The sequence below is a fragment of the Bidens hawaiensis genome, unplaced genomic scaffold (genome assembly GCF_021521415.1).
Source record: "Bidens hawaiensis isolate Kalapana, Puna unplaced genomic scaffold, B.hawaiensis_p1.1 tig00036711_1, whole genome shotgun sequence".
Classification (NCBI taxonomy): Eukaryota; Viridiplantae; Streptophyta; class Magnoliopsida; order Asterales; family Asteraceae; genus Bidens; species Bidens hawaiensis.
This window is the reverse complement of record NW_027505425.1, coordinates 125,150-136,576: the sequence shown is the minus strand read 5'-3', so window position 1 is coordinate 136,576 and position 11,427 is coordinate 125,150. Positions and strand designations below refer to the sequence as shown.

At 35.0% G+C, this 11,427-nt stretch overlaps 1 protein-coding gene across 1 annotated transcript; it reads left to right on the top strand.

Annotated features, from left to right (window-relative positions):
- The first annotated feature begins 1,266 nt into the window (after positions 1–1,266).
- LOC143613123 (AAA-ATPase At3g50940-like) lies at positions 1,267–11,199 on the top strand. Its single transcript, XM_077086921.1, has 5 exons — positions 1,267–1,271; positions 1,864–2,752; positions 2,818–3,167; positions 8,527–8,614; positions 11,194–11,199. The coding sequence occupies exons 1-5, from the start codon at positions 1,267–1,269 to the stop codon at positions 11,197–11,199; spliced, it is 1,338 nt and encodes a 445-aa protein (XP_076943036.1).
- Positions 11,200–11,427: the final 228 nt, after the last annotated feature.

Here is an 11,427-nt window from a genome sequence, read left to right as displayed (position 1 = left end):
ATCCTTAGTTATAAGTATAAGTAATAATATTAAAGTTGGCACATTTTCACCCTCTCTCTCTCTCTTTTTTTTTTTTTTTTTTTAATTCTAGATCAATAATGTCATATAATTACATATTATGCATATTTTTAACTTCCATGTCATCATTGTTGTAAACAACATCTTATCTAAATTTTTTATAAGGTTCTAAATATTGGTTAATTTTCATAAGGTCAATAATAATATGTATGCAAGTAATCTTAGAGAATATATCTCCAGAACAGCAAATATATATTAAACTATTAAAGTCTATACTTGTAAAGAATTAAAATGTAAGATATTTAAGCAACGTACAATCGATTACACACAGTGAATCTTTGACTTGCCTCTTACCTACTTGGAAAACAGACTAGATTATTTAAGAAAAAAAACAATACACAGAAGAATTTATAACAGGTACATAAATATAGTAATTATTATAAGGACATAAAGGTGGTAGTTCTATGAGAGGACTAGCATATATATTCCTCCAATCAGTGTTTGCCACGTGGCAGTGTGCTAGTGACTCTTTTTCATGTGTGTAATTTGGACTCAGAGACAATATATAAGACCATGTGTAGTCGTAAAGCTCCACATCCAGGGATTATGCGTCACGTGGCGCCCAGTCAGAGTTATGGTTTTGTACAAAAAACAAGTGTAGTCATAACTTGAAGGGGGGCGGTGTTTCCAGAGTTATAAAGCCTCCTTGTAGCGTTGTATATAAAACGCTTGAAAAATTGAAATCAACATAACGCAGGGGGGTGTACCCCCTGCGTTTTCACCCATAACGCAGTGGCAAAGCCACCACTACACATGGTCTAAGTGCTTATGAGTTATAACATTAAGGTGACTCTATGGTTAAAACGTAAGTCTTTGGTCTTACAATCTATCCGCAAAATCCAAAGAAAGATTTATCTTTGAGTCAAAATAAGTATAAAAATTTTGAAACTTATAACTCCAAGTGATCATGTGATATCAGATCGATCTGCTTTAATTCATATGAAACTCGAATGTTCATGTATGCTTAATTATGATCATCTCGTCTCTAAAACTACTCGGTCTGTTAGTATCATTTGAATCAAATAATTTATATATACTTTTAATATGGAATTCTAATGTACTTTAAATTTTTCATAAGATCATCCTCTATTGCATTCCAAAAGGTGAAAATGCTTTGACAGAATAATATTTGGGCATGTTGGGATCAAACTTGCTAATATGTTCAATATAACTAGTTTTGTGTTAAAGATGCTGTTAGTTGTTTTAATTATACTAATTAATTAGGCTTGTTTAGTGCTAGCTAGTTAATTTTCTACTTTTCTGTTTTGTAATGATCATGTTATAGTGTTCATGTTACTTGTTTATTTTATCTTTAGTTTTCTGTTTAGCTGTTTAATTATATATAACCATATATTCATGAGTATTTCCAACAATAACTACTCGGTCGTACTTTACATTTTTCATATATATGATCATCCTCTATATATAATACATTTGGATCAGGCTTGGCTTATAAGATGAGGTGTTATGATCAATATATCTATAGCTAGTTTTGTGTTGCAAGAATTTGTGATGATGTTATAGTGTTCATGTGTTGTTTATTAATTATCTTTAGTCTTCTGTTTAGCTACTAATTATGTATGTATGTGTGTGTATATATTCATGAGTTTATTTATTATTAATGTTTAGTTATTTACTTTTTATTGTGTGTTTGGTTTCTAACATCAGTACAATATTGTTCATTTCAGATCTCCGTTAATTGTTTTTTCACACTAACGGCTTCCTCAAGTGATCAGCCTAAGAACAACCAAGGGGTCATGAAAGGCCCCATCAAATTGGCCATAGCCGCCACCGCAATGGTGGTCGGTCGCTACTGTCTACAAGAAGTACAAAATCATGTTCTACCGGCCATAAAAAATGCTGTTACCAACTTTCCCACAAAATTTACGACGAGAATGATGGGCTTCACGGGAACCTACTTTACACTGCTACGGAAGCTTACATCGCTGCCCGGGTGTCACTCAATATTCAGTGTGTTACTGCTACGCAAAACCCGAGTGACAGGAACATAAAACTTACAATGGAAACTAATGAATGTTATATGGATACTTTCAAAGGAGTTAAGTTTAGGTGGTGTTTGGCTTCCAAAAAGATGGCCCCTCGGGTGGTGTACAACGACGATGGTGATAGATGTGCAACCAGAACTGATCAGCGATCATTCGAGCTCACATTTAATCGCAATCACTATAATCTTGCGGTGAATGAGTATCTACCGTTCATACGTGAAATGGCCAAGACAATGAGAAGAGAGGACAGAATGCTGAAACTATATGGCATGGAGTACACGTCGTGGAAGTCAGTGAATATGGATCACCCGTCGACATTTGCCACGCTGGCAATGGATGCGGGTGTAAAAGAGAGGGTGATCAGGGACCTGGATCGGTTTGTGGAGAGGCGGGAGTATTATAGGAGACTTGGAAAGGCGTGGAAGAGAGGTTACCTGTTGTTCGGTCCGCCTGGAACCGGGAAGTCTAGTTTGATTGCTGCAATGGCCAACTATTTGAAGTTTGACATCTATGATTTGGAGTTGACTGCTGTTAAGTCAAACGAGATGTTGCGGAGTTTGTTGATGGCTACTGCCAACTGCTCCATACTCGTTGTGGAGGACATTGACTGTTCCATTCAGTTGCGAGGTCGAGCTGATCATGACGCACATTCAGATCAAGAACAAAAGGTAGCTGGTATATCCATTTAACGCGTTCGGGTTAAAATATTTCACTAACAACTTTTTTTTATCAGGTTACACTTTTGGGATTCTTGAACTTTGTAGACGGTTTGTGGTCGAGTTGTGGTGACGAAAGAATCATCGTGTTCACCACAAACCACAAAGAAAGATTAGATCCTGCGCTCCTTCGGCCTGGGCGAATGGACGTCCATATTGAGATGGGGTATTGTACCCCATGCGGGTTCCGTGTGATGGCATCCACTTACTTGGGTATCACGGAACACAACTCGTTTGAGCGGATTGATTATCTATTGTCCAAGCTAGAGGTAACCCCTGCTGAGATTGGGGAGCAGCTAATGCGGGAAGGCGAACCTGACACCGCACTTGATGGCCTCATCCAGTTTTTGGATGAGAAGTTGGAGAAGCAATTAAGTGTTTGATAATAACTTATACTAGTAGTTATTAAATCATTTAATTAGTTAATTTTAATGAAATTGGGAGATATGTAATATGTGTGGTGTAGGGAGGGGAAACATGGATTAAAGTGTTGGGTTTTAAATAAAATACTGCTTATTTGATAACTAATTCCAATTATACTTAATTTATAAAACATTAAAACTAATAAAACAATTAAAAACTAAGAAAAGAAAATAACCCAAAAAGGATGTGCTCTTGTCGGGGCTAGAACTCGCGCCCTGGCAGGCTCACAGATGTTAACACCACACAAACAACTAGTTGGACTAGCTGGTCTGCTGGTTAGAGATTATAAACATAAATTTAAATGCAGAACCTATTAAACCTCAATTAGATTAAGAACCCTAATTCAACAATTGGTAAATCCGTTAAGATTTGATTTAATTAACCATAGGGTTTTTGTAGTAGGGTGGCCGACGAACACAACTATGTAATTAATTACCTCATTATATGATCGGACGATGCTTAAATCGTTATAAAAGTTGACGGCAGCCGCAGGTCAAAACCACCATCAAAACAACGCGATTACTAAAATTAAGGATAGGGTTATGGTTGGCGACGAGGATAGGAAGATGCTTACAAATTTAATTGAGTTATTATGATGGTTAGGTGGGTTAATCATAAACGGGCTAAGTCGGCTCGTTATAAAAGATAAATACGTACCAATATGGATCTAAATTCCTAATCAACTAAGTCGGTGGAGATCGATATGGCATGTGTAATAGCAAACACGATCAAATTCCAACATAGACGCGATGATTTAGGCTCAAGAAACATAAACGGGTCACAAATTAAGAAATGAATCGGGTTTGGGTTATTGGGTAATATAAACTTTGGAAGAAATTTCAAAATGGTTCTCCAACTATAGAGTTGGATATTTAACCAGGTTAAAGTAAGGTTTATAGGTTAAAATTGTCTTTAGTTCAAAGTTGTTTTTTTATTAATTAAATAAATATTTAAACAATAACATTAAAATAATAATGTCTCGATAAGCGTGATATTTATTTTTAGATAAAATTTTCCCGATCATAAAAGTGGGTCGGGTTATGATTAATAAATATTAATTTAGAAAAACCCGAGTTGTTACATACGATAGGTACACTTGGCTATTTTGTGTGTGTTTAGTCTTAGTAAAAATCAATTTTATAAATTTAAAACACGATCTTATACAAAAGCTTAAATCTCAAATCCATTATATATTACCGCACCGCACGCACCACATCAGTGATATTTACCCCACACATCACAATTTATTAAGTCAAAGCAAGCATTTGTTTTAGTAGTGCTAATAGGGAAGTGCAATTGGGCAAACTTGTCATTAACACAAGAATCACAAAAATTATTTTGGTTTAAACGAGTATTTTTAAGAAAATCAACATAAGCAAATGGAACTTTGGAGATTACAGGAATATATATCTTTGGAGATTCACTGAGTGTGAATCATAAATACGTTGATCATATATATAGAAATATATGTTACTATTATAAATGAATTTAAACGAATCTTAAGAGATTCAGTTAAAAAAAATACTTACAGTATTGATGGATATGTAGATTTTTCTACAACCATCCATGTTGTTTGACTATGTGAGAGTGTTATCTTTCATAATGGGAGAGTATCTCAATAAATGGCTTTCAAAAACAAATGTGAATTCCAAGAGCTTAAGTGTCAATCCAATTGACTTTATCTCAACATTATAGTGACTGTAGACGAGTAACATTCATCTTGTTAGTGATGAATGTATTCACCAGAATTATTTGGATTAATACTTGTGTTTAATGTTCACATAAATCAATGGTGAAGTCTTAAAGATCAAAGGCAAAAGAGTTATTTTCCTTGAATGAATGATGAAGTTATTGATGTGCTACATACTAACTTGCGAGACTTTCCAAAAGACATATTTTGGGATTGTGAAAAAGTCTCGTAACTTTGTCTAAGCTAAGGGGTGAATGTTTCAAAGTGATATTGTAATAATTTTATGGTTGTGAAGAATCAGAGTGATGCAATTTTTGTTCACATGCTAAAGTATTGTGGTCTAAAGAATGCTAGACTAGTACTTGTTAATTATGGTGCTTTGAGAAGACAAATTAACATGAAACGTTTAACAGATACAAAAACATGAATGAATTTCTATATAGACAAATTTGAACTGGGTTTTCATTCAATGTAAGGAAATAATATAACTTATGAGGATTATCTTAGAGGGTGATTTAAAATCCTTTTAAGTTGGTGATGTTTGATAACAAATTTATGAAAAGTGTTACTTTATTAGTAAGCAATGATGAACTCATTGATACAAAGGGGCTGTCTTGTTCAAATCATGAGTTACGAGTTGTCTTTATACGTAAAGTTAAACAAACTATATCGAAATGCAAGAAATGTGGGGGAAGCCATTTAAGAAACTACTCTTGATAGTATATAGAAATGGTTATCCAGTAACACTTAAATGTGGAGGTGTCTTGCATTTAAACTTGGAAGGTTTAGCAATAAGGATTATTGTAATCCAATCCAACATTGCAAACACACGACTAAGTGGAGGACAAAAAGGTCGTATTGCATAATGGAGAGGTGTTTGCCTTAATGATAAGTGTTTCTTACAAAGACAAATATTATAACCAGATTCCGGTGGCCACTGAGGTTATAGTCTTAGAAAGTTAACACTAGGCAAAATTAACTTATAAGTTAAGAACACATCATGACAACTGATCTCAACTACGCAAGTTATCTGTAGTGACTTGACAAAGTCAAAGATAATGTTATGGATCCAACAACCTGAGGGTTTAGTAGAGATCAAGTTATGGAATGAGACTAAAGCCCATGAAAAAGGGTATATAAAGGAAACCTAACTTAGTTGACTGGAGATTCCAAGATCTAAGTTCAATAGGACAACCTAATTATATATCTAAGGGTGGTCACTGTGGGGGCGTATCTTATGTATAAGTTGGCACATAAGCTGATATATATATCCTCCTAAATTATAAAGGGAGTCTAATTACTTCCTAGTCCATTCCTATAACAACAGTGACATGTTGTGAGGCTAAGCATGATATATGGTAAATGATTTGTGTAAATCATTATGACCTACGTGAAAGAGAAGTGGGTCACTTCAAATGAAATTGTGGGGTGCGCAATTCCTAGAGCTTTCACGAAACCAGGCTAGTGTGTCACATCCTCAAAATCCGCTAACGGAGTTTTACCGTCAGAGGGTGTGAACTAACAGGATCGGAATCATTAGTTATAATCAAACACCATAAATAAAGTTTTCAAACCACGAAAACATTTAAGTTTAAATGAGTGCGGAAGCGTAAATTCATAAACCAAGTGTTGCGTCACGCAAGACGACTTAAAACCCAATTAATAATAGTTAAAAAAAAACAAGTTTGCAAAAACGACAGAGTTCAGTGTAATGCATGTTCCTATACCGCGCGCCCGCCTCGGCTACCTGAGAATAACATACTAAAAGTGTCAACACAGGGTTGGTGAGTTCACAAGTTTATATAAATAAAGCGTTTGCGTTTGCGTTTACGTTTTTGCGTTTGCGTTACCAGATAATGTTAAATCGATTATATATCTATAGGTAGCTAGCCTATAAAACAAGTATTACTAAGTGTTCGACACCGAAGCTGACTGTTTATCAATTGCCTTGCCACCATGTCTACCACGACCATGGAAAATATGTTAGCCAAGATTACACCCACTCGACCTCCAGTCGAGTTTAGAGTTGGGTGGGGTTTGTCAAACCCAGTAGCACTACTCAACAATGACTCGCTATTATACAAATACTAAACGGTTCGATGTTATGAAGGACTTTAGTTGGTGCGTTTGGCACTTAGCCTTTACAAGTGATATATAACTAATAACAAAATCTAAAGCGTTTTGGAGTATGTTATCTCCCCCAAGTAAAAAGTGTTTAAAAGAGTAAAAGGGGAAAGTGAAACTCACTGTTTGCGAAGAATTCAAAAACAAGTCAACCAAGAGATGCGCGTCACAGAAAATCCTCACTAGCGTTCTAAAACAAGAATGAGATTTTCTAAGTGTTGGAACTATTATTGAGTCTCTAGACTCGGCACATAATACCTATGCATGAGATACGTTTCGTGTTTCGTTTGTGAATTGTGTGTGACTCAACAAACACATTGGTGATACGTTACATGTGTGAACAACTACTTACGTGTCAAGTATTAATACTGTACATTACTAGCAATCATTCCCCACAAGGGCAATTTAGTCAAAAACATAGCAATTATCTAGCAACAAGCACGTTTCATGTATTTTCATATAGTTCAGCAGCTAGTTTTATCAAGACAGATTTCTACTTGAAATATTACTCTATTCAACAGATCATAACATATCAATTAATTCATCAAAAATCGTCACACAAACACACATGAGTTAGGTTTTCAGAACTATTTTTATTGTATTTTTATTCCACATAGATTTCTCAAAATGATCAAAACATTACAGTAAACTCACAGCAGTCAAAATCATGCGCAACAGAATGATATTTGTTATTCCCGTTAAATGGTAATTTCAATTAATACAAGACCAATTGGGTTAGGTTCTTAACTCAACACGTTAACTTCCAGAAGTGGAACCAACCCATTTGGTCTTGTAGTTTATGAGATATGATAATTACAAAACAGCCTAACAGTAGGTCTCACAATTCAGACTTGCACTTCAGTTTTGTAAAATAATAAAAGTTAACTTTTACCCGTCCAAAAATTACAAACTTGGACTTTATAGAAACTAGACTCAACCTAGTACATTGTAGTGTTAACAATCTCGACCAATTACCACATTAACATTCAGTTACAGTTGTCTAAACATAACTTACAATCTGTCCAGTACCAGTTTTGACCTTTGATCACATTTAAATCGTTTGAGCAACCAAAACACCTCCAAATCAGGCGTGGTTGGGTTTTCTGAAAACTAGACTCAGAGAACTACCTTTTAGACTCATAAATATTCCAGTTTTGTTTTATATTTAACAAGTTACACCTCGTTCAAGTTTAACCATCTCTGCTGTCAAAAATCAGCAAGCACACACAAACATCTAGCATGCATCCTAAGCATACGACATATCCCCAAACATGCAATAAACATAATTATCCATAAAAATCAGTAGTAACCCTCTAGGGTTTACGAACAATCAATGCTCTACCAATCTTTCACCGTTCAACATCACACATGATCATTTAAATCAATAACCGAAGCATAATCAAGCATCATCTAATCCATATAAAGCATAAGAACACTTAACACATGATTTACAAAATTAGGGTTTTATGTTTATACCTTAAAAACGCAGAAACGAGCAAGAGGAAGGTGAGAGATGCCTAGAAACAAGTGCGGGATGCTCCGATTATGAAAAACAAGGCCAAACCGGAAGTAATATGGTGTTGGTGGTGGCTGCCGTCGCAAGAGGGGGGGGGGGTGAGGGCCGATCGGGTTGTAGGGGGGGGGAGAGGTGGGGATTAGGGTTTAGGTTATTAATATGTTGTTTATATATATAATTATATTACACTTAACCCCCTTAAGCTTCTAATTAATCAATTTCTAGCATAAAATAGACTTTTTGCATCTTGAGTTAATGTTCTACACATACTTATCAAATAACACATAGGCCTAACACATAATTATCAAATAATTATTGTTTTGATGTTTGTCGTTTGTTCACCAATGGTTTGCGTCAACTCGTTTGCGTTTCGGTGCAATCCCGAAAGACTACATGTGTAGTGATTGTCAAGCGTCGTTTAAAACCCTAGTTCAAATGTAATGAGATGTGCGTTATAGATCAAGTGATCTTAAGTTTGAATTGACGGAGTTTGGATTAACGGAGTTAACCTGAAATTGACGAGTGTCACATAGTGTTCCAGGACCATAATTGACACGACAATGAGGGGATGTGCCTGGCTAGGGAGAGTATTGTGTGAAATATATTGTCGTCTATACAAATGAGGGTTTGTTCAAGGACATCATTATACTAAACGCTATGAGACTAGGTATGCTTCACAAAGGAAGGTTCAAAGCTAACACCTATCTATCATGCAATACTCAACTGGCGAGGTTATATTGGATATTTTGTATGTTATGATAAATCTCCATTCATATGGGAGTTTGTTGGAAAATTAGAAAGTGGTGAATGGAGATTAATTAGAATAATTAATATTAAACTTTTCATTTGGACATCAAACACTTGAGTAGAGACTTTTAATGACAACTGATTAGTTTTTATTATATTATTAAATTTCTAATTAAGTGAGACTTTACTCACTCATAACCCTTGTATATAAAATAGGCTATGTGTCTCATTTGAAAGAAGCTAGAAAATATACAAGCTAGAAAATTCAAGAAAAAATATATGCATGCATGAAGAGTTACTGGTGAAGAAGAAAACTGTAAAGACTTTACTCACTCATAACCCTTGTATATAAAATAGGCTATGTGTCTCATTTGAAAGAAGCTAGAAAATATACAAGCTAGAAAATTCAAGAAAAAATATATGCATGCATGAAGAGTTACTGGTGAAGAAGAAAACTGTAAAGACTCATATGTTGGGAACCTATAGAGATGAGTTTCTCTACTTGATTCCTCTACCCTTTTATTCTATTTTTTCCACAAGTTCTAACACTACAATTTAACCGACGTAGCCTCGGGTTGTGGACATCTCCGGCAGTACCAACTGCTTCGGCTGTTGCACCCCGGGAGACAGACGCGTTGTTTTATGTAGAGGCATGGAATTTGTTTTAAGGGAAACATGTTAAACATGTGCCTCAGCCTCAACCGTCAAATTTAGTTTGTTCATTGTTGCAGCGAAGAGAATACTAGAAGACCTTGTTGTGGTAAAAGTCGAAATTAAGTTCTTGTCAATAAGATGTTGCTGAAGAATAATTTGAAGAGCTTGGTTGAAATCATTTAACATAATTGTTATATTCTTCCATTATTTATTTTAGTTTATATTAAGGTACGTGTACTACTTATTTTCATGTTAATAACGAGAGTATCGTTATATTAAACAACATATATTTAATATACCGAGAGTATCGTTATTATATTATTAATGGAGAGAGATTCCATTTTTGTCACCATAAATAAAAATTTCCAGAAATGTCCCCTATAAACATGTCTTTGACAACATGTTTGGTCTCAACGCGTCTTTGACTATCTGTTTGGCCACCAAACGTGTCTTTCAGGACATGTTTAGGCTCTAATAGGTCGTGAAAGACGCGTTTGGCGGCCAAACAAGTCGTGAAAGACGCGTTGAGGTCAAACATGTCGTGAAAGACGCCTTGAGACCAAGCATGTTGTCAAAGACGTGTTTATATGGGCCATATTTGACTAATTAATTTATTCCAAAAACAGCCATATTTGACTATTTTTTTTCCAGAAATAGCCTAGGTTTACAAAAAATCCCCAAAATAGCCAAATTTTTTCCGTCGGATCCGACTGAATTTTACGTCATCCGATGGAATATTTTATCCTTTAAAATCGTCACGTGTCAATGTTTTAATGGTTCCGACGGAATTTCGTTGGATCTGACTGAATTTTAGTGGATCCGATTGAATTCTTCATCTTCTACATCTCAAACCCTAAACCTCTATAACCAACCTCCATCTCATCTTTCTTAATTTTTTCACATAATCTAGCAAATCAATAGTGCAAAGCGCTTATTTTTCGAGGAGAACACATCCATAGTGTTCAATTTCACTATAGAACTCAAAATAAAAAACCCCCTGATTGAAAAATCTAGGGCCCGTCGAACAAATTAAACAGTCGGATCCGACAGAAGCATGAACTGAGCCGTTAGATCCGAATGTCTTTTCCTCCGACGGTTCGTCTGGCCAATCAGTCGGCCAAAACCTTAAAACGTCAGTTCTAACGAAAAATCATGCTACGTGACGCGTCAAGATAAGCTAAATATTCCATTGGAATAATCTGGCTATTTTGAAAATTAGTTTTTGATTTTATGTTTTAGATATAAACTTCTTCATTCCTTATTTCTCTCTCTCAGGAGGTGTTTGGCCTAGCTTTTATTTTTAAGCTTATGCTTATATAAAAAAAATTAGTTTATAGCTTATTTTCTATTATTTGATAAGCTTTTTTAAGTGTTTGGATTAGCTCATATTCTACAAGTTAATTATGTGTCTTAATAAGTTGTTAAATCCATCATTCTTTAATTTGTTAGAGTAATAATTACTAATCCATCATC

Bases quoted from the DNA above. Each gene is read 5' to 3' on its own strand.
- LOC143613123 (XM_077086921.1), top strand. The intron at 2,753-2,817 runs GTAGCTGGTATA...TTTTTTTATCAG, and splicing joins ATTCAGATCAAGAACAAAAG to GTTACACTTTTGGGATTCTT. The intron at 3,168-8,526 runs GCAATTAAGTGT...TTAAAAACGCAG, and splicing joins TTGGATGAGAAGTTGGAGAA to AAACGAGCAAGAGGAAGGTG.